The sequence below is a fragment of the Pan troglodytes genome, chromosome 4, assembly GCF_028858775.2.
Source record: "Pan troglodytes isolate AG18354 chromosome 4, NHGRI_mPanTro3-v2.0_pri, whole genome shotgun sequence".
Taxonomy (NCBI): Eukaryota; Metazoa; Chordata; class Mammalia; order Primates; family Hominidae; genus Pan; species Pan troglodytes.
Window position 1 is genome coordinate 113,980,181 of NC_072402.2, and position 24,831 is coordinate 114,005,011.

The 24,831-nt window shown below is 34.5% G+C and overlaps 1 protein-coding gene across 2 annotated transcripts in view; it reads left to right on the forward strand.

The window, feature by feature from the left end:
- COMMD10 (COMM domain containing 10) overlaps window positions 1-20,689 on the forward strand; it is a 206,167-nt gene extending 185,478 nt beyond the window's left edge. For both annotated transcript variants that reach the window (XM_517888.9, XM_009449527.5), the window contains exons 6-7: window positions 18,915-18,974; window positions 19,853-20,689. In XM_517888.9, coding sequence (XP_517888.2) covers window positions 18,915-18,974; window positions 19,853-19,891 — 99 coding nt within the window. In that variant the 3' untranslated portion in view covers window positions 19,892-20,689. The remainder of the gene's footprint in view (window positions 1-18,914; window positions 18,975-19,852) is intronic.
- The last annotated feature ends 4,142 nt before the right edge of the window (window positions 20,690-24,831 follow it).

The window sequence follows — 24,831 nt, forward strand, 5'->3', positions numbered from 1 at the left end:
CACTTTCATCTCTTGGTAGCCATTGTTCTGACTGTGCTTTGTCTTCAGGATCATACCGGTAATGCCATATTACATATCCTGTTACCATTCTTGGAAGAAATGCTTCGGAATCTTTATCCCACTCATTTAAATTTTCATTGAAAGCTCTGTTCTTGTCTGCAGTTGATCTGGGTGTTGTAAGAGTTTTGGCATCCATCTGGTGGACAGTTTGCTGAACTTATTTCTCAATCACAATCGTGTAAGCTGAACCAATTGAGATGTCTGTGGTGGCTCTGGTTTCTGCTCTTAATTTCGGTTCTCTTAGGGCATGAACAACATTATTTTTTTCCTCTCAAATGGATGTGGATGGTCTGTCACTGTGGGCTTCATCTTCAATGTTGTCTCATCCCTTCTTAAAACAAGTTATCCATTTGGGAACTGCTCATTTCTTTTGGGCATTGTCTCCATCAAGTCTTTATAAAACATCAATGATTTCACCACATTTCACCCACAATTCATCATAAATGTGATGTTTGTTCTTGCTTCACTTTTAGAAGAATTCAGTTTGCTCTGATAGGGGCTATTTTTAAATGGATGTCGTATCCTTCTTAGTGCCTCAAACTAGATCCTGTTCAGACATACTGTAAAAAATTAGTATATTTTGGTGCAAAAGAATTTTGAAATCCATGCAGTTTTTTCATAATATGCATTTTTCATGAGCTTTTTGAAGAACCCTCCTTGTAATGTATCTTAATTCCCTATTGCATTAAATCTATGATTTTGAACCAGCCATATGTGACCTGTAATCAAAAAGTGATGTTTGATAGATGCTCTCACCATTCTGTCATTTTTCCTCATCCAAGATAGAAGATGTCTTTGAAAGCTTTGTATATTTTCCAGTCCTATAAAACAATTCTACAAAACAATTTCAAGTTTAAAATTATTATTGAGAACTTTTAAACAGGATATTTAAAAGTTTGTTTTATTAACTTGGCCTAGGTCACAAAACTCATTAATATTAATGACTAGACTACAGAGGCATGTAGCCTGTCTAAACATTAACAGATACAAAACATTAAACCAAATTGTGAAGCTTCGTTATGCTATGAGTCATTCCAGGCAAAGACCAATATAGCAAGCAAAAGCTGAACAGTCCAGTTGAAATGTTTCTGATCTAAGCTTTGACTTCTGTTTGTAGATGAACTGGAGTTTTGAAACTGGCACTCAAATTTTTTATTGACTTCATATGAATAAATGATTCATTAAAATATAATACTTGGAACTAAAGTCATCATTCAAAAAAGGCATTATTAATAAACTATAGAAAAGAGAAAATTTGAGGGTACAATTTACTTTTTTTAAAGTATCTTAAAATTGCATTTATTTTCTCTTAGAGAACTTTAGATGATATCAGTCATTACTAATGTCATAAAATGTATGTAAATATGAGCTAAGTGATGTATTTTATTTACCCAAAGATATGATCTAACAGCCTCTGCAACTGTCACCAACCTTTCCTATAAAACAGCAATATATTAAATGATAGTGAAGAGGGTCTGAAATTTCAACCCTGAGATGCAGTTACACTGTATTCAGTACAGCAGTTTTATACTTCTACTTATATATCAACAACAGGTCTTTCTAACTGGCAAGTCTTGTGGTAAACATGAGAAATATGGATGCTTATTAGGTCACTTTTGGTAAATAGAACTAATAATTTGAGACATTTGTCTACAGTAGAGGTTGGCAAACTTTCTTCTGTAAAGCACCAAATAGTAAATACTTTAAATTTGCAGACTATACAGCTCTGCTGTTACAACACAAAAGTAGGCTTAGACAGTATATAAAAGAATGAGTGTGGCTGTGTTCCAATAAACCTTTATTTACAAAAACTGAAAGTAGGTCAGATTTTTCCTAAAAGCTGACAGCAGGTCACACTTGGCCTGTGGACTATCAATCCCTGAGCTGCATTTGCTTGATTTTCTTACTGTATACTCATTCCTCAGTTCAGCTGGGCTTGGCTTTTCCCCATCACTGCACCAAAATACTTTTGCCAATATCAGTAACATTCTCATCATTGAATTAAAATGAACACTTACCAGTCCTTGTCTCATTTGGATTCTTGGGAGCAGTTGACATTCTAATCAATCTGTCCTTAAAATTTTTTCTTTCTTTAGTGTCCCTGACCTACCTCTAGTTTTTAACCCACCTCTCAAGGCAGTCTCTTAATTATTGGTGTGCCTTAAGGATTTATTATTGATCTTCTTGACACATTTGCCTTAGGCAGTCCTTTGTGTTACTATAGCTCTAATTTCTGACTGTTTTTTTCCCTCCTGAGCACTCTTAAGTATTAATCTGTAGCCCAGATTCCTAATTTAAATACTGAGTTTGTATATCTAATGGCCTGCTGGTATTTTCTACATGCTTATCCAAAGATATTTCGAAATACCTGTCTTAAACTGAACTTGAAATTCCCAACCTCTGTTTCATCCCCAAGATTACTTCCCTCAACCCTCATTCTATCTCAATAAATGGCCCTACCCATCTTTCAGTTGCCCAAGGCAGATACTTGTGCTTCATCTTTGATTCCTAACTCTTCATCTCACCCATGTCTTTCATTGAAAGAATCAGTTTTGTGGATGTACCTCCAAAATAGCTCTTAAATCTATATGTGTTATATTCTGTTGCTTCTATGCTAGTTCAAGCCACCATCATCACAAATTTAAATTACTAATAGACTGCTCTGCTTTTCCCTTTCATGTTCTCTTTTGCTGGTGGGAATATCCCCCATCCTGCTTTATTCCCAATAATTTATCTTTCAGGTATCAGATTAGATATCAGTTCTACTAGGAATCCTTTATTGACTCCAGAATGTAGGTGTAGTGTTTGTTCTCTGTGCCCTATACTTTGCCTGTTAGGGCAAAGTATATCCTTTTGTAACCTCAGTTTATTTGTCTCTATTGGACTCGTAAGCTCAAGGAAAACAAAGATTGTACGCATTGTGTTCATCATTGCTGTAACCCCAACACCCTAGCGTGTTGCTCGTAAATCTATGTTGAAAACAAGTGAAATTAGTCTCAATATCCATAAAATACACCATGTTCTGTATAAATCAAAGCACCAGAACATATCTGATGGCTTAATTTGCACTCATAGTAAGTATATAATTAGAAAGTTGAATAAATTAATGAAATAAAGATGTCATACTTCACAAAGTTTTATGTAGAACATCAGCTCCTAAATCATAAGGCATAAACTGCAAATGGCCAGATTTGCTTCACCATATGTTAGTGAGCGTACAAGTAATCACTGTGCTTATAAGTAATATAAGTATCCCCTATTCTTATTTATTCCTGGCTCCTTTTAGAGGGAAAGTAAAGAAATAAACTGAAAAAAAAAAAATGTATATATATATATGGTACTACCCTTGACCTTAAGGAACACACTATGTTTTGGAAGCCTTCATTGTAAAATGATCATAAGTACTAACACAGGTATTCTTACTGTGCTGTACAGCACCAAAGCAAGCAGCAGGTGGATAGGAGGGGGAGAGGAAATCAGGCGAGGTTTTGCAGAGGAGGTAACACTTCAGAAAAGTATCAGTAAGACATTGCCAGAAAGAAAAATAAAAATTAATTTCAAATAAAATATATATAAGCATGTGAAGCATGATTGAGAAATATCTTCTTTTTTTTTTTTTTCTTTTTTGAGATGGACTTCTGCTTTTGTCACCCAGGCTGCAGTGCAATGGCACTATCTCAACTTACTGTAACCTCCACCTCCCAGGTTCAAGCAATTCTCCTGCCCCAGCCTCCCAAGTAGTTGGGATTACACCTGGCTAATTTTTGTATTTTTAGTAGAGACAGGGTTTTACCATTTTGCCAGGTTGGTCTCAAATTCCTGACCTCAGGTGATCCACCCACCTCAGCCTCCCAAAGTGCTGAGATTACAGGCGTGAGCCACCATGCCCAGCCGTATCTTCTTAATTGTCAAAGGAAAATCAAAGTGTGTTAGTAGCATTATCATATATTATGTTTTTGTGTCATACATGATTTTTTTAATTCTAAATTTTAAAATCTAACCTTAATTCAGTTATTTAAATTAAGATACAAGCCTTGCTAAACAGAATTTGTACTGATACATGCTACAACATGGATACATCTCGAAAATATTATATTAAATGAATGAAACTGGTCACAAAAGACCACATATATGATCCCATTTAAAACTGATAGGATTTCCAGAGTAAGCAAATCTGTTAGAACAAAGTAGATTGCTGGTTACCTAGGACCAGGAGAGGAGGGAGCAGGGGGTAAGACAGGAGAGTTGGTGGATAATAAGTAAAGGGCATAGGGTATCTTTTTGGGATGATGAAAATGTTCTAAAATTAATTGTGGTGATAGTTGCACAACTGTATGAACATTCTAAAAACCATTGAATTATGCACTTTAAGTGAGTGAACTGTGTGGGACATGAATATTTCCATAAAGCTGTTACCAAAAAATATAAGTTAAATTCTCCAGTGTTGTTATTTTCACTAAGTTATGAAAAAAACCCATGTTCCATCCTTTATTTAGGTATCATTGTACAAACTGAACTATCAGCTGTTGCTGCATTGAATTCACAGTAGTACACAATAGACATATTTCAAACATAAAATAAAACCTTATTAGCTCCAGATATACTAAGGATTATAGAAATATATCAACTCATTTAAACCATGTACTTTTTAGAATATGCATCATTTGTTCACTTGATTCCAAGAAGATTTTGTGAATCATAATCAGGTAATTAGGTTAGCAGAGAACTAATGTGCATGGAAAAATGAACTCCAGTTTTTATCAGTCATATGTAGTTGGAAGAGCCTCATTAGAGGTTCAGATTTTCTTCTGGATAGTTACTGCCTTAAATTAACCACATATCTTATCAAATTAGTTATTGTACCTGCCTGTCTTTAGGAATTTGGTTCCACAAGTGTTGGAGGTAAAATAGCATGTTTCCTGTTATTATGCTGCAGTTTACAATGGATTTTCAGTTGCTTGTTGTATGATAAACTCACTGCCCTTCATAACTTGAAGTAAATGCTGAACTTGCCCTTTTTAATTTGTTGAAACAGAGCTTCCATTCACTGATAAGAAGTGTAAATTTAACTAAATTGTCAAATTAACCTCATTTAGGTGCACACATTGGTTCTCTTTTCCTTGAAGACTTATGTGACAGCACAAGGTAGAGAAAAATTAAGCCTGCACATGTTTTCAGTTACCTTTTTCTTACTCTGTGAATTACATTAGGTTATTTCATTCAGGATGCCAAATACATAGTAGCTCCTGAAAGTACAAATGCATCATTTAAATTTCTGTCTATGAATCTAATGCAGTCATTTTATAAAGAAAAGAGAAACCTAAATTTGAATGTTGAGATCATAATCTTTAAAACTGCACACTAGAAACAATAGAATTTCAATTTATTGTTTATAATTTACCCAGAATCCCTCAGCCAAGATAGTAACACATGTCTTGAGAAGTTAAATAATGTCCCCATTACAAATGATGTTTCAGTAATCAGATATGTACTTATCCTTAGAATAAATTATAAATACTTAGAAAAATATAGCATTACCTATAGTATTTAGTACAGAAAAAGCTCCATTGTTTTTAGCTGTCAATGGTCTTTTCAACCTAGTTTCTCACTGTTAAAAAAGCTTCAAATAATCATATTCAAAACCTCTTAACTTGCTGAGTATATTCAGCAACCATAGATAAATATTTCAGTACCAAAGCTGAAAAATCATAATGGCATATCAGCACACACATAATAAATTATGGTTAATGAATACTATACAAGGTGTGTTTTGATTGGCTCCAAGTTTGTGATCTGCTCATGGATAGCACATTGTATTTTTAAGAGGAAGGAAAATATAGTGATGATATGACTGCCAAGCATATTGCTTTACACTGAAGCAAAGTGGTATTTTAGCCAAACTCAAAATGTAACATATAGACAACAAGTCAAGTGACCTAATAGCCAAAATGAATATATCTAATTAAACATTTCATGAAAATATTTCATGTGCTCTCTTATACGATTTTTATACTGAATAAAGGTTTCTGGTCAAAGACAGTTTGTTATGTTGACAGCTAAAACTGTTGTATGTTTTAGCTAAACATGTATAAAACACAAAAGCATTTGCCTTAACCAGCTTGAGGTGGGGACCTTCAAGTGTGAGGTGCTACCTTTTTGAGCTAACTACAGAATAAATACTTAGAGTGTAATTACTATTTAGCCCATATATTTTCTGAGTAAACAAGACTTATAAGACCTGTAAGACTACTACCATTGGAGTCAAATACTACAATATAATTAGAAAATATTGAAATCATTTAGACAAAATCCACTTATTCTGATATTTTCCATATCCAATATTTTTTTCCTTCAGGGGAAAAATGACTTGGTGTCAACTGAACTATACTAAAAGATCTAGCTAAATGAAATCACTGGTGTATGCATGTATGCCCTAGGATGTGCATGCATGCAATTGGAAGCACTGTTGGGAGAACACAAGAGACAACATGAAAAAAGACCCAGAGAGAAGTATGTAAAACCCTACTGGTACTTCCGTACTGCCTGGACATGCAGTGCATTAAGAGGATATTGAGAGATGAGTCCGTAGGAATCATGGGCCAGAGTTTGGAAGTCTTGAATGCTATGCTAACAAGTTTAGAGTTTTTGCTGCTTACATTCTTAAATAGGTAATCATTTTGTTAAACTGTACTTTTCAAAAATTAAAAGTTATTCGATTGATTTAACACTGGGAAAATGCCTTTTGTTGTGTATTCCATGTATTTGTTGCAGTTGTCCTTTTGTAACTTTTATCAAACTTTGATGTAAGCTCAGGAGTTTCCGTTTGCCCAGTGCCCTTCTTAAAGAATGGGGACATTCCTGTGAGGTTTTGGAAACTGCTGGACTGCATAATATTTTAATGAAGTCTTTGGAATCACAGGGCTTGAGGTAGCAACAGAGATCAGCTGAAATTCAGGTGAAAATGATAATTATGTAGTATATTCACTGGACTAACTTTTTTTTATTTGTTTCATATTAGAATTTTAACCTGAATGAAACCTAGCTTTTTAACTTGGCAATGGTATTGCATTGATGTTTGTAAAATGCTCACAGTGGCTGTGAAAATTTTGTTGGTCTAATTGGTGTAACAGATACAAAGAGATTTGATTACATTTTTTCAGACCATTTTTGAGAAATTGAAGACTTTAACCTTGCATTACCTCTTATTATTAAGACAGTGTGACACCCCATCCGCTATATTTATCAAAATATCCTCAGCAAAGCTTTTAAATATTTCTGTATAGAATGAGTTACTGAATGGAAGTAATTGTGCAAACTGATTAGGACATAGGTTCTATGTATTATCTTGATATACAGGTGAAAGTGCTATAACGTCTGAAGTTACCACAGTAATGCAGTGGAAAGAACAATGACATGTTTCACTTTTATGTATTTTATGAGTTATTTCACCTTTATGGGCGCCATTTTCCTCATCTATTAAATAAGAGGATTGGGCAAGGATACTGCTGAAGTGTTTTGTTACTGACATTTCGTGGTTCTACCTACTTCCATTCACTAGTTTAACTTGCATACATAGGTGTACTTTTCAACATTCTTGAATCATAGAATTGGAAAGAATCTTGGGTAGTCAGGCTGCCTCACAGAAAAGTGGAAATTTATTCATTCACTCTGCCTAGGATGCTTTGCTTGTACTTTCTCAGGCTGGTGCCCTTTGAGCCAGAGCTGGTTGTGACATCAATTATTATCCCTTTGGTTGCCAAGATTGATTTCATGGTTTGGAGAGTTGGGAAGAGAATCCTATTCTCCCTCGTTGCCCCACATACAGTTCTTCCCAAATTTGGGAGCTTAGTTATAAAGGGCAACCTGCAGACATAGAGAAGGATCTTTCTTTGGTTAAACGTCTATTCCTTGCCATGGTACGTTCATCTTTGTATCATGAGCACTTTTCTCGGGCAGCACATGTTACTCTTTAAATGTTTACTGAATGACTGAATATAGTGGATGACAGAAATGACTAACAGTTGTAAATATAAGTAGAGTTTCATGGTTTATTTAGCCTATGGTGGAGCTGAAATTATATCTCTAGGTTTTTGAACAATGATGCTTAGTAAAGATTGTCAACAAATAATAATAGAGATATTGGAATATGTTTACAATCATCTATAATTATATTGTTATAGAGAATATATCTGTAGACATATTTAATAAATGGTGCCTAATGAGTTTTGTTTTATAAACTCATTCAGTAAGACTTGAAATATTATTTACATTTTATCTCTGCCTTTTATTTCTGTAACTAAAAAGAAAACTTCCTCTTTAAGTACCTACCAAAGTATTTTTACATTCAACTTGGACAAGAGTTTAGTACTATTTCTTTTACTGAAATATTCTATCTCCTGATTTTCTAGTGGAAAAGATAATTGGATCATTTCTAATTCTGATATCCAATTTAAGGTTTAAAGCTAAGCAATGTAAATTTGGTTTAATTCTTATCTAGTTTGTATTATTTAGAGGATATTTCTGCTTGGGTAATTTGTGAAGAGGTTAATGCATTTCTGTCTTGAAAAATGTATATGTGTTCCTAATTCCTAACTAATGGGAAAACAGAGGGTATTTTTAGTGTCAGCTTTCATCAAGTCAGACCTTTCTGAAGACCTTACTGAATTCTATTTCCATGGGAATTTTGCTAATGGGTATGTGCAACATTATCTAGGTACTCATAGATAGGATTACAAATTAAAAATAAAAAGGAATGGGTGGTGAACAAACACATCTTTCTTTTCTTTTAAGAAATTGACAGAATATTAATCTTTGCACTTTCATTTTCACTTTCGTTTCACTTTGCATTGTTTTTAGATTAGGTGCAGAAAGTCCAAGTTTGGTACTAATGCATGAGATCAGCATAGACAATATAAGTAATGGATTTATTAAGTAAGTTCTTAGTTGTAATCTCATATGTACAAGCAGAAGAGAGAAAGTCTTCCAGTTTCTCTATATTTAGTTAACAATATTAGTGACTTCAATGTGTTTTACAGGAAAATGGAAAATTTAAAAATAAGCCATCCAGTTGTATTGCCTGTATACTCATTTACTGATTTATTTTGATTCATGTAATGCATGTGCACCGTACATTTCAAAATACTGTGCAGAAAACATTAATGAAGCTGGTGATATTCAACATTTATTGAACACCTACATACCCTGGATATTGGAATTTCCTTATGGCTCAGCCTCAGGCTACCTCTGTTTTCATACTACTTCTTTTTTTTGGTCCCATATGATCTGGGGAAATACGTTCTTTTCCTGGGCAATTTCATGTACTTTCATGGTTTTAAATATCATCAATATATCAGTGACTCCCAAATTCTCTTTTCTGGCTCTCCAGACATATATTTTCAAGGAAATCTGGCAGATATATCAAGCTAATTGTGTCTGAAACTGTACTTTGGATCCTGCCCTTCTTCAGATCTGCAGCTCTAAGAATTTCTAATCTCAGTTCCATCCCTCCAGCTTCTGCCAGAAACCTGAGAGTCATTTTTGACTCGTTTTATTTTTTCACTACCCTTCATCCCAATTCAAGTCTGTCATCAAGTGCTGTCTCATCTACCTCTAAACATTACCTCAGAATTTTTCACTTTTCTCTATCATTGCTGCCATCACATTTGATCAAGCCACTGTGTCTTGCCTGGACTAATGTAGTAGACTCCAAACTGGTTTCTCCACATACAGTTCAGCCAGTTCTAATTCATTTCCAAATAAAAGCCAAAGTAAGTTCTTAAATATGTAAACATAATTATATCACTCTTATATCTAAAACTCTATAATGCTTTTACATTGCTCTTATGATAAAGATCTCTTTTATCTATCCCAGAAGAGGTGTTTGGTCTTATATTAGCTTCCTAGGGCGACCATAACAAAGTAACACAAACGAGGTAGCTTAAACAACAGAAAATTATTTTATCACAGTTCTGTAAAGGCTAGAAGACTAAAATCAATTTGGTTTCTTCTAAAGCATCTCTCCTTGGCTTGTAAATGGTTGTCTTTCTCTGGTGTCTTTGCATGGTCTTCCTTTTGTATTTTCTGTATCCTTGTCTCTTATTAAGGATACCATTCATTTGGATTAGGGGCCACCCTCATTGACTACATTTTACCTTAATTACCTCCAAGCTCTGTCTCCAAACAAAGTCACCTCCTGTGGTACTAGGCGTTAGGACTTCAACTTAAAAATTTTGAGAACACAGAATTCAGACCATAACAGAGCCTAAACTCATAGTTGATAGACGAGGAATAAACATGTAGACATAGGAGCAGAGACTTCTGGTGGGTTTTGTGGGAACTAAACAAGTTAGATTAGAGAAGATTCTGTAGAACCAAGAATGGAAGACTAAGAAAGATGTTATCCTGCTTTATTCTCCCTTAAGCAGGTATCATTTGCAGTAGCCTCCAAAACATCTTACATATAAATGCTTTTATCTCAAGAGGAATCATGCAATACTGTGGATGACTCAGTACAAATCCATCACCTCTCCTACAAAAACAACCATTCTACCTACAACAAAAACGATGACAGCAATAAAACAAAAACTCTACCTTATTTACTGACTTCATCTTTATGTTTTAAAACTTACTCATTTGTATGGAAGGGTGTGTATGTATATCAATATCTTGGCCTATCTAGCTATCACAAAATAACAACTTTTTTTTTTTTTTTTTAAGACAGTGTCTTGCTCTGTCACCCAGGCTGGAGTGCAGAGGCACAGTCATGGCTCACTGCAACCTCCACCTCCCGGATTCAAGCGATTCTCCTGCCTCATCCTCCTGAGCAGCTGGGATTACAGGCACCACCACCACGCCCGGCTAATTTTTTTGTGTTTTTAGTAGAGACAGGGTTTCACCATGTTGTTCAGGCTGGTCTCGAACTCCTGACCTCACGTGATCTGCCTGCCTTGGCCTCCCAAAGTGCTGGTATTACAGGCTTAAGCCTCAAAATAAGACCTGTTATTTTGAGTCCTGGCCTCAAAATAACAACTTTTTAACCAAATCTGATCAATGTTTCGTATTAGTCTTACTGCATAATGGCAGTATCCATTGATATTGCTGTTAAACAACCAATAAAAAATCCTTCCAGAAATAATTTATATTACATATCCAGTTATTATATTCCTTTGAAAGAATTCCTGTTACAATTATCAGCAAAGGCCAGGTGCAGTGGCTCATGCCTGTAATCCCAACACTTTGGGAGGCTAAGGTGGGAGGATCACTTGAGCTCAGGGGTTTGAAACCAGCTTGGACAATATAGTGAGACCCTGTCTCTACAAACAATAAAAATAACTTACTGGGTGTGGAAGTGCACTTCTAATCCCAGCTACTCACAGGCTGAGGCAGGAGGTTCGTTTACACCCAGGAGTTAGTTTGAGGCTGCAGTGAGCTGTGATTATACCATTGCACTCCAACCTGGGCAACAGAGCAAGACCCCATCTCAAAAATAAACAAACAAAAAAGAATGATCAGCAAATTTAATTTCTTTAAAATCTTTTAACCTAAAGTCCAATTTTGCATTATATGAAAATATCCTTGTATCTGGTTTCTGGAAGAATGGAGATGTAATGTCATTAACTTTTATGCTAAAGACAGCTATTTTTAAAAACTACGCACAGTATCATCTAAAGGAGTGTATGTGTGTGTGTATGTATGTATGTGTGTGTGTGTATATATATGTATTTAGATAGATATACTTTGGTTTAATTCAAGATAGTTTTGGTTTATGGATGACAAGAAGTGGATGTATTTTCATAACTCACAGCTGTAGTTTATGCCATAAGGGTAATTCTCTTCTTATTCAGTATGACATAATATGCTACATTTTATTATCCAGACTATCTTTCTGACTCTGAGGAAAAAAATAGGTCCAAATAGTCAAATTCCATTATCTAATGACAGTGATAGGCAGGAAGCACATGGATAATTATATATACATTGTCAGATTCAGCCCATGAAACTACTTTAACCAGGAGTTTCTACATTTTCCACCATGAAGTCTGTTGTTAGAGTTGCTACTGATAACTAAGATGACAGGTCTGAATTTCATTTTATTATCTCTTCTTCCCTTAACAAAGATACTAATGAACTATGAGTTGACTCATAGGCCAGAAGTATATAAAATTAAGGACGAAATATGTAGAGCCTAGACAATCCAAAGAGAAGCACCTTTAATACTAGTAATTGAACTTTCATTGAACTTAATGCATTTCATATATCTTTGTTGGGTGGGGGCTGCAACTGATTTGTGTTCAAACTGAAGATAAATTGTTTGAAAATCCACTTAATTGATGGATAAAACCTTCCATACATTTTATGACAGGTAAAAAATGAAGTTAGTTGATTCTGGTTTTATAAGCAAACTTGTGACTTCCTAGTTATAGTCCTAAGGAAAGCTGAATGTGTTTTCCTCCTAAAAATGCAATGACTCCAGGGTAGCTTTTGATCATACCCACTCCTAATATTTGTAAGACCTGAAACAAGAGTAAAAATGGAGACCCATATCATACATGTAAATGTAAATGTCATTTAAAAAGCTACCGAACTCTTAAATGTGCTCTATACTCCTTACTTGATAAGATAACTTCGTGATATCTTGGAAAGACAGATTTAAGTTAAAAATTTTTGGACTCCTTGGGATTCTATGTCAGAACATGATAATGTGGGGAGTTGGCCCTTGGCCTGCCACCCTTTCCTTTTTATCCTGCACATCTAAGCTCCATTCTTACTTCCCCACAAAACAACTGCCCTGGGCCACCCCTTGGAAGACTATGGAGTATATGCTGTCTACAAATAGACATGAAACACTTACCACTGCTGTATTCCCCATGGTCTTCTCTAAGTCATTATGGATTGAAAGAGAAATGGCAATGATTATGACAGACATAAGTCAGATGCTTTTCTGTATCAATTTAGATGATTATGTGTCTTTCCACCTTTATTCTGTTAATGCAGTGTAATACACTAATCAATTTTCATATGCTGAACCATGCTTGCATTGTAGAAATAAATACTACTTGTATAATGATATGTAGTATACCATGGTGTATAAACCCTTTAATGTGCTCTTGACTTTAGTTTGCTAGTGTTTTGTTGAGGATTTTTGCGTCAGTACTTATGGATATTGGTCTGTAGTTTTCCTGTAGTGTCTTTGTCTGACTTTGGAACCAGGATAATACTGGCCTCATTAGAATAAGCTTGGAAGTATCTCCTCTTTTTCAAGTTTTTGGAAGAGTTTCAGGACAATGGATGTTAATTCTTTAAATGTTTTGTAGAATTGTCCAGTGAAGCCATCTGGTCCTGGCCATTTCTTTGTTGAGGAGTTTTTAACTACTGATTCAATCTCCGTATTCATTATTGATCTGTTAATATTTTCTATTTATTCATGATTTAGTCTTAGTAGGTTGTTTCTAGGAATTTATCCATCTTGTCTTAGGTTATTCAACTTGTTAGCAAACAGTTGTTCATAGTGGTCTTTTATAACACTTTTTTATTTCTATGGCATCTGTTATAATGTCCTCTCTTTCATTTTTAATGTTAGTTATTTGGGTCTTCCCTCTTTTTTTCTTAATTAGTCTAGCTAAGGATTTGTCTATTTTATTGATCTTTTTAAAAAACTAACTCAATTTCTTTGAATTTTTATATTGTTTTTTGATTTTCTATGTCATTTATCTCTGTCTGTTGTAATCTATATTATTTTCTTCTTCCTGCTTACTTTGACCTTAGGGTTTTTTTTTTTTTTCCTAGTTCCTTGGATGTAAAGTTAGGTTGTTGAGATATATATGTATTTTACATTATACACTTAACAGCTATAAACTTAACCCTTTAACACTAGTTTCACTCCATCCCAAAATTTTGGCATGTTGTATTTTCACTTTCATTTGTCTTAAGATATTTCCCAGTTCCAGTTCCCCTTATTACTTATTTGGCCCATTGATTGTATGAGAATGTGTTTAATTTCCACGTATTTGTAGATTTCCCAGTTTTCCTTGTGCTACTGGTTTGTAGTTTTATTCCATTGTAATCAGAAAAGATACTTTGTATGATTTCAGTCTTCTGGAATTTAAGATTTGTTTTGTGGCCCAATGCATGGTCTTATCCCAGAGAATGTTCCATGGGTACTCAACAATACATATTCTGCTATTTTTGATTAGAGTGTCCCGTATATGTCTGTTAGGTCTAATTGGTCTATAAGGTTATTCAAATCTTGTTTCCTTGTTGATTTTCTGAATAATTCTGTTCATTGTTGAAAGTGGAATATTGAAGTCTCCTACTATTATTGTGTTGTTGTCAAATTTCTTCAATCCTGCCAAAGTTTGTTCCATATATTTAGATTCATGTAAATACAGTAAGTCCTCATATAACATTGTGATAGGTTCTTGGAAATTGCATCTTTAAGCAAAACAATGTACAGAAGGCTTTTAAATAATGTCATTTTGTTCAGTGTCCTTTTATCATAATGTTGAGGGAAAAAATGGCTTTGTTGTTTGTGCTTTTTCTTAAAGCTGCAGTTTTCAAAAAACTGTGACAACATTGAGAACTTACTGTATTTATGCACCAAAGCTATGAGGTTTGGTGCATAAATATTTATAATTGTTTTATTTTCCTGGTAAATTGACCCTTTTGTCATTATATAATGTCTTTCTTTGTGTCTTGTAATGGTTTTTTATTTAAAGTATATTTTGTCTGACTTTAATGTAGCCACTTCTCTCTTTTGTTACCATTTACACGGGATATCATTTTCCATCCTTTCACTTTCAGCCTATGTGTATTGTTAGATCTAAAGTATGTCTCTTATAAACAGGGTATAGTTGGATTCTGTTATTTTATCCAGTTAACCAGCCTGTATCTTTTGATTGGGGAGTTTAATCTGTTTACATTTAAAATAATTACCGATAGGCAAGGACTTATTGCCGTTTTGTTAGTTGCTGTCTATGTCTTGTTCCTTTCCTCTCTCATTGCCTTTCTTTGTGTTTCATTGATTTTTTTTTCTAGTGGTATGCTTTCATTCCCTTCTCACTTCCTTTTGTGTGTATTCTACAGATATTTTCTTTGTGGTTACCATTGTAAATCCATAAAACATCTCAAAGTTATAGTATTCTATTTCAAACTGATAACAACCTAACTCTAATCACATATGAAAACTTTCTCCTTTACTGCTCCACTTCTCCATTTGTTACTGATGTTACAAATTACATTTCTATATATTACATATACATTAATATAGATTTATGGGTTTTGTTTTGGGGTTTTTTCATTTAAATTTCACATACTAAATTTACAGTAGTACGTATTACTATATTTTTCCATGTATTTACCTTTATTGAGAACCTTATATTTTTATACAGCTTTGTGTTTTTGCCTGCTGTCCTTTCATTTCAACTTAAAGAACTTCCTTTAGCCTTTTGTATAGATTAGCTCTAGGTGATGAACTCCCATGGCTTTTCTTTATCTGGGAAAATGTTAATTTCTTCTTCACTTTTGAAGAACTGTTTTGCCAGATGCAGTATTCCTGATTAATAGTTTTTTTGTTTTTGTTTTTGTTTCCTTTCAGCACTTTGAGTATATCATCCTACTCCTTTCTGGCCTTCAAAGTTTCTGCTGAGAAATTTGCTGATAATATTATGGAAGCTCCCTCATATGTGATAAATCACTTTTCTCTTGCTGCTCTTAAGTTTCTGTCTTTGACTTTACACAGTTTGACTATAATGTTTCTTAGTATGGTTATCTTTGGATTTTCCTCGTTGGAGTTCTTTGAATTTCTTGATCTGTATGTACATTTCTGTCCACAGATTGGGGAAGTTTTCAGCCATTTTTTCTTCAGATAAGCTCTCTTATTTTTTTTTCTCTTACTTTCCCTTCTGGAATACCCATCATGCATATATGGACCTGGTTGATATTGTCCTAAATCCCTTATCATCTCTTCACATTTCTTCTTTCTTTTTTCTCCTCTGCTCGGTGATTTCAGATAACTTGCCTGCAAGTTCACTGATTCTTCATTCTGCCTAAAACTGTTGTTGAATACCTCTAATAAGTTTTTCCATTCCGTTACTGTATTTTTCAGCTCCAGGATTTCTGTTTGGTTCTTTTTTATAGTTTCTGTGTTTTTCTTGATGTTCTCTCGTTTTGTTCATGTATCATTTTCCTGATTGTTTTCAATTGTTTGTGTTCTCTCTCTCTTTTTTTTTTTTTTTTTGTGAGACAGTCTCACTTTACCACCCAGGCTGGAGTGCAGTGGCACAATCTTGGCTGACTGCAACCTCTGCCTCCTGGGTTCAAGTGATTCTCCTGCCTCAGCCTCCCAAGTAGCTGGGATTAAAGGTGCATGCCACCATGCCTGGCTAATTTTTGTATTTTTAGTAGAGATGGGGTTTCACCATGTTGGCCATGCTGGTCTCGAACTCCTGACCTCAGGTGATCCACCCACCTCAGCCTCCCAAAGTACTGGGATTACAGATTTGAGCTACCGCTCCCAGCCTTCTTTTAGCTCATTAAACATCCCTATAATAGTTATTTTAAATTCCCAGTCAGGTAGCTGATAGACCTTTGTTTCTTCAGGGTAAGTGTCCCGAGTTTTATTTTGTTCCTTTGATTAGGCCATATTTCCCTATTGCTTTGTATGCTTTGTGATTTTTGCTGGGCATTTTGAAAGACAACTACCTCCCCTAGTCTTTGCATACTGGCTTTGTGCAGGGGAAGACCTTCACTAATACCCCAGCTGGGAGTTCTAGGGCCTCTCAAATGTTTTCTGATATCTTGCTCCCTCTGGCACCTGCCCGTGGAACTGCAGCTCTAATATGCCTCTCACCTCTGTTTTCAGTGCCTTCCAAATGCTGGTGCTGGGCCTGTGAGTGCCCTTCTTTAATTAATACAGAAACCAGTTCCTTGGGAATCCCCCAGAAAGCCAGAATGTTGGATGTATGGTTCATTCTTTTGTTTCTGTCCTGAGGGAGGAGCTCTGGCATGGGGGGTGGTGGGTTCTTCTTGGTTGCTCCGCTATTCCACATGGGAGAGAGGCATGCATGAATACACTGAACACTGTGAAATTCATTTCCTACCACTTTCATTGGAATTCCTTCTTGGTTTTATAATGGTGTGGGTGCTGTAGCATCTCAGCTGGTCTCTCAAGTTCTCACAAGAGTATTCTGATCCGTATATTGTTAACTTGGTATCTTAGTGGTGGAAAGAGGGCCTCTAGCTTTCTAGTCTACCACTATAGGTATTGTTCTTTTAAGAAGTATGTTTTCGAAGTTACATTTCTTCTCTTTCCTCAATGTAACATTTTAGGAAACACCACCTTAAAACAAAGCAAAGCAAAATGTAGAAAACAAGAACCTGGCTTGACTGCCACCTTTAGGGGTACATCAGACCAGTTGTTTACACGCTGATTCAGCCTTCATTCTCTCCTATCTTTTTGGATGGAGGTGAGAGTGATGAACTTGTCTTGCTTTTCTCAGAACTTTAGGGTAAACCTAGGCTTATCATCCTTCCTTAACTGCTAGGAGGGCATATACTATGTATAGATGATGCTGATTAAATCTTTGGAGTTTAATGATGTGTGACAGCCAATAAATTTTTCTAATATAGTATAAAAACTTCATGATTTTATATCATTCTTAAAGGAAGAGGCTTTAAAGCAGATGTACTTCTTTTTTCATTTTAAAGCTTAAGTACTTAGATAGATATATGAGAGAAAATGAAGAAGTATGGAAATTTGATCCTGTACACTTAGCTTCATGAAGAGTGAGATGCATTTTCTGAACATAGCCCCATTGACTCTTCTGGAATTAGTTGGAGATAATTTGGTTTGAAATGTCGGCTTTGTAAATAGAAATGGAAATCATTAAAACAGATAAAAGTGAACATAGAAACTGGGAACTAGAATAAACAGTATGTTGGAAATGACCATGTGGCTCAATTTTGCATCAGTTTTCTACTTCTTTAGTTCATGATGCCCATTTTATGTCATGTGATTACAGCAGTGTGATCAGAGCAGTTAGCATATTCTTGGCATTGTCTCCTCATTAACTTTCACTTCTTCAGAGGGACCTTGAGTAAAATAAACACATTTGAGCAGTCTTAAGCAAATTGTTTGAATTGTTTCCTCAGTATACAGAATCAACCAAAAGTAGGTTGGATTGAGTTGAGTTGGGTTTAGTTTAATATCATACTTTACTACAGCATCATACATATATATACAATATTACCTAGCATCTGTAGCACCCATAAAGGATTCTCTAATGCATGTGAAGTAAAAGGAAAGAGAGTGTTTAAGTCCTGACTTTGAAACTGTTGTGTTAATTGTGAACTTTTGCTGAGTCTGTACATTGAAGAAGGTAACACTCAGCATGTTGAGATCACAACTGCTAGATTAGTGCTTGGAGGCAGTAGCTGTGCTGATGTGAGGCATTAATGGCTGGGTGAGTTCAATCAGATATCCTGCCTCCAGTGTCTTTGTGTAATGATATTTACTAGATTTCAAACAGACTGCTGAGAAAGATGAAATATAATCTCATGTATTATCTCTGTCTTGAAAAAATTAGATAATAAAGTTGTTCTCTTACTGGCATATGTTTTATTAACCTTCGTAGAGTCAACTTAAAGGACAGATGTCTGTAGAATTGAAACCTTTTGCTAGAGTGTTATTAAGTGCATTTTTGAGTTCTAGGAATCATGGGGTTGAGTAGAGCAGGTAAGCATTTTTTAAAACCACTCAGAGGACAATCTTATGTCATATTCTAAGGTTAGCTGGAGAGAAAAAATGTGATGTAAATTGTGTGCAACTACATTCTTTTTGTTGTTTTTCTTCCTTACAGAGCCTGGAGAAAGTTCTTGTGGAATTCAGTCACAAGGAGTTGTTTGATTTCTATAACAAGGTCTGTATTTTTAAAATAATTTTCTAATATGTGGAGTTTTTTTCATAATATTTTGTTTCATTTTATGAATTCTTATTTTTAAATGTCCTATTATGGAACTAAGTTCTTTAAACTTCCCTTATAAAAGACCTTATGTTTCACAGGAGGAAGTATAGCAGAAATGAAGAGAATTTGAAAAACTAAATCAGGAAGAAAAGGAAAATAGTTTTAATTAAAGCAATAGGATTGTTGCTTTAATATAAAACATTAAGTAATGAACTTTGTGATTCCTAGCCACACTGACACTTTAAATATATATAATGTCAAATACTTTAATTTCTGGGCCCAAAGGTAAAGGGAAACATGCCTTTAGAGATTTATCTGTGAGTATATTTCATGTCTCTTTCTGAAGACTGATTTTGTAATCCAGGAAAATATACTCCCTCCACCCCCCAACTTTAAAATATTATCAAGTAGGCAGTTCTTCTGCCAGTGTACTGCCACTGGACCATGCGTGTGGTTATCCTGTTCAGCCCACCACCACTGTACCCGCTCCGTCGTATGTAAGCCTCCAATAAAACCCCATGTCTCATTAAAAAAAAAAATTATGGAGTGATAATTTAAAAGGAAACAGCTGAAGACACTTAAAACAACAGTATTAAGAAATCTTCTTTCTTTGAAAATTTGAAAACTTAAATTTTCAAGCACAAATTCTAATATCTTCACCTAAAAAGAAAAATATTCTAAGTGGTAATTTTATTGCTATGTGAATGGATTTAATATTCATAGTTACCAATGCTATTTTTTCCTTTCTATTTGCATGTGTCTGAATAACACTTGATATGAGTTTCGTTCCCTTCACTAACGTCTTTTTTTTTTTTTTTTGTCTTTGTAAATAGCTAGAGACTATACAAGCACAGCTGGATTCCCTTACATGATGTTTTCGAAGACTGTTTTTTTCATCACGCTCCTGCCATCTCATTATTTTGCATTGAAGATACATTGCCAGGTTGTGTTTTCTGAAGGATTCAGTGACTTGCTTTCTGTAAATTATATGGCTTATCACTTCTTAGACAAATAACGACCAATAGAGATCATTGTTAAGAATACTGAGGTTCTAATATACTTTCTTTAGTTCTGTGAGCCAACGGTAATTATTAAAAACACTTTCCCTTTAAAGGAAACAAAAGTGAATACCATATTGTTTTTACTGTCATAGTGTTGCTTTCTTGCCTTTCCTGCTTAGTTTTTACTTGCTGGATGATACCATAATATAACAAGGAGCATCCATGGATACAAGATAAGATGTGTACCTTAGTAGAATACAGAGCTTTGGTAATTACATGAATAAAATTAAGAAAATAGCCATATACAATCAAATACACTATGGCATTTTTATTTGAATATGATGAGTATATTTTGCTTCGGAAATAATATAGGAAGGAAATGTAAAATAGTGAGTAGTATGGTATCAGTTAATTCCAGTCTGAGCTTCTCTGTCAACTTCAGTTTCTCTCTCAGTTTAATGATTTAATAATAGTCCAGGTTTTTGTGTGTTTTTCTTTATACTGCAAATTAATAATGATTCACTTTATAGTTTGGGAGACAGAATCAGGTCTTGAATAAAATAATTGTAATGAGTGCTAAATGGGCACCATTATTCGAATCAGATACCTTTTATATTCTCTTTCCATAAATATGTTGATTTCTGTCAATAAAATTTTTGTGTCTTAGGATTGGTTGAAGTGTACATTTTTTAATTATATACATTATAGTATATTTTATGCCATGAATGTATGTAAATGAATACATTTACATACATTTGTTAAAATGTATGTAATTAATACATTTACATACATTTGTTTAAAAAAAACTTGAATTTTTTATGAATGAAATTTCTGTATTGTTTCCAAAAAGAGAGAGATTCAAACATGACTTTCTTCACATGAAGAAATTTGATTTCAGAAATGTCCTATATTTAAATAAGCAAAGCCATTGAAATTGAAGCACATTTCTTATTTGAAGCATCTGGGAAATACAACTGTTAAGTATCTCTCAAATATTCAGTATATGGAATTTATACCCACATTTGTTAGTATATCTATTTGTAAGCTGTTGCTTAGAAGAATTGAGAGTTTGGATTATTTCAGAATACAACTATTACAGTTTTCCATAGTTGATTGAAAGTTTTTAAACTCAAACTTTCATTGGTAGAATATCTGGAAGGCATGTTTGCAATATAATGTGGCTTGTAGGATCTCTCCTACTTTTTTATGCTCTGTTTTGCCAGTTCTCAAAAGTAAATACCTGAAGTCCTAGAGGTACTATAAATATTTTTGTAAACATTCTTTGAGACTTTTTCTCATATACATGTAAATATACATCATCCCAAGTTAAATTTGATAGGCCTTCCTGACAGTAGCCATGTAGATAAATAGAAGTTTTCGTTGGTTTAGTGGCAAAACTGAATTCTTAATGTAGGTATACAAGTTAAATATGATGGTTAGAAATGAAGTTTTCTGAAAGTAGTTCGTTGTATGCTCCCTAAAAGAATTAGCTTTATACTATTTTAAGAATATCTCTAAACCTATGCAAAAATATGGCAAATAGTCTTCTTTCCATTAGTCTAGTTCAACAAAATCTGACTCAGAGACACTAAAGAAAGGGCAAGTAGAAGATCTAATGCCAACTAAGAAGATAATTATTTCTGAAATATTTAGTTGAAGATAACTTTCTTTCTTAAGACATTACTGTTGTTATGATGCACAAGTCAAAGAACATGTGGCATTTCCAAAGAGTATTAAATGCATGTTACTTTTTTATAAAAATAAGATAAATGAGATTAATGGGGCTTGGAACTGCAATCTTGGTAAATAAAGTTACTGTATGTCTTTCACGAGTGTGTGACATGAGGATTGAATAGACATAGAATTGCTTGTTAGAAAGAGGAACTAATTTTTGTATCTATTACAAATTATATTTGTAATTCTTCCCTAATTATAAATTATCATGATTATTTTTATTTGGGAAATACCAAAAAATCATAAATAACTAATCTAAACTTATAGAATCCTATCATCCAAAAATGGCCATTAATGACAGATTGATAGATTTATTGCAGTTTTTTTGTATCCATTTATCTTTCTTGTTCATTTTTTCTTCTTTCCTAACAAATTGAAGTAATGCCATAAATTCTGTTTCATACTTTGCTTTATGTACCCTTACAGCATGAACATTTTTCATATCTTTATTGCCCAAACATAATTTTAATATATATTAAATAGTTCATCATTTGAATGATCTATACTTTATATACTTTATATTTCTCAAAATAATTAAATTGTCCAAATTTTGGCACATTTAGATTATTCTAATTTTTGAACATAGGGAACTCACTGATAAATATAATTATACATAAACCCTAGACCACATCTCTCGTGATATTATTAGTATAGATTCCTAGAAGTAGAGTTGCTATGTCAAAAGTATGAAGATTTATTTTCTATTTTCATCTTTAATAGGATTTTCATTATAAAAAACAAGGCCAGGTGTGGTGGCTTATGCCTGTAATCCCAACACTTTGGGAGGCTGAGGCAGGAGGATCACCTAAACCCAGGAGTTTGAGAACAGCCCACGCGACATGGCAAAGCCTTATTTCTATAAAAAAATACAAAAATTATCCAGGCTTGGTGGTGCATGCCTGTAGTCTCAGCTACTCAGGAGGCTGAGGTGGGAGGATCACCTGAGCCCAGGAGGTTGAGGCTGTGAGTCATTCTATCACCCCACTGCACTTCAGCCTAGGTGACAGAATGAGACCTTTTCTCATACATATATATATAGCTGCCCATTAAAACAAAGTTGCACCATTTTGCCATCTCACTTCCTGGAAGTACCTACCTAATACTGCAAACATTTGGTGGGTGCAGTAGCTCATGTCTGTAATCCTAGCACTTTGGGAGGCTGAGGTGGGCAGTTTGCTGGAGCCCAGGAGATTGAGACCACCATGGTCAACATAGTGAGTCTTGTCTCTACAAAAAAAAAAAAATAAATAATAATAATAATAATAATAAATTAGCCAGGTGTGGTGGTACACACCTGTGGTCCCAGCTACTTGGGAGGCTGAGGTGGGAGAACTGCTTGAGCCCAGGCAGTTGAGGCTGTAGTGAGCTGTGATCATGCCACTGCCCTTTAGCATGGGCAACAGAGCAAAACCCCATGTCAACACACAAAAAACCAGACATCTTATAATACAAATATACACACCTCTTGTGTATTTTCAAAAATACATTTATATTTATTTCAAGGCCTTTGATATATATTGCTAAATTGTTTCTCCAAAGGATTACATTAATTTGTACTCCCACAAACAATGAATGAGAACTCACTTGCCTCAAGCCACCTTCAGCAGCCCCTTCTTCCTTCTATACATTTCACCCTCAACGTTTTTTATAACCTGAGGTCAGTGTTTGTTTAGGAAGAGTGATGGGACATATTGAGATATGTCACTTTGATAACTATAGAAGGATTGTAAAGGAAATCTCTTTAAAAATCAAATATGAGAGCCAATAACTCAGTATTCAAGTGTAAGGGCTTCGAAGTCAGGCATTTATTTATTCAACAAGTAATCACTGCTGAGTATGGTGAATATGGTGGCAGGAACTGTGTATGCTAGGTACCATGTTAACAGTGATAGACAAAACTAGTTCTTGGCCTCTTGAAATGTAATGTGTTAGTGAAAAGTAAACAAATATGGAATAAATGAACAAATATGGGACAAAATATAATTGGATTCTATTCAGAGAAAATTAATGATGGAACCAAACTTGGATTGGGGCATCAAGGAAGGATTCTCTGAGGAGTGAGATTTGAGCTGAGTCCAATATGATGAGTTAAGATGGCACAATAGTAGAACAGAGTGACAGGCATTCTAGAGAGAATGGCCCATGCAAAATCTCAGAGGATGGGAAAGGCTTAGCGCATTTCAGGAACCAAAAGGTCAGTGTGGCTAGAGTGTAGTGAACAGATGGCATAGTGGAGTGCACTACAATTAGGTAGACAGGGAGACATTCTCTTACAAGTTTTGTCATTTTTACCACCAAAATGTATTTCAAGTGTATCTCCAGGGCACTACCCTGTCCAAGCTGCCATCAACTTTGCCCTGGACCACCTTTCTTCCATTCTAGCCCTCCTCCAGTCCAGTCGTTGTACAGAGCTAATTTTTAAAAAATAACCTATTAATTATATCATCTCCCTGCCTAAAACCCTTCAAAGGATCCTATTACACATTAAGTAAAATTTAACAATCTGGTTTCTCAGGACAGTGCAAAGGTTATATCCTTGTTCTTCTACTTTGTGTGTGTGTGTTGAGCAAGTTAATTTGTGAAAGTTCACTTTACTTATCTTTGTAATAGGAATAATAATCTAACTAACATGAGTGTTTTGAAGATTAAGTGAAATTCATGTTAAACATTTAGCATAATCCTTGAATCGCAATCATATAATAAGCATTAGCTGACATTTTTATAATCATTAAGAAAATAAGCAGACTTTCTGCTGAAATTTTTCCAGGTGAAGTTTGAATTAGAGTTAAAATTGTAGAAAGCTTGCTATGAAGCCCCTTCACTTTAAACTTATTTGGCATTCTAATAACAACTCCATTTTATAATCACTGATTCTAACACAATGCCAATTCTGCTTTTATTTTTTATTTAAAAAATGAGGTAATACATGTATTATGGGACCAGAATGAAAAAAATATTTTCTTCTGAGTACCTTTCCACGTGGCCCTTCTGGCTCTGAGAAATCTTTTTCTCTACTCAGTGAACTTTGATTTCTTCTTACCGTAAATAATGTCTTCTACACTTTATTCATTATACCA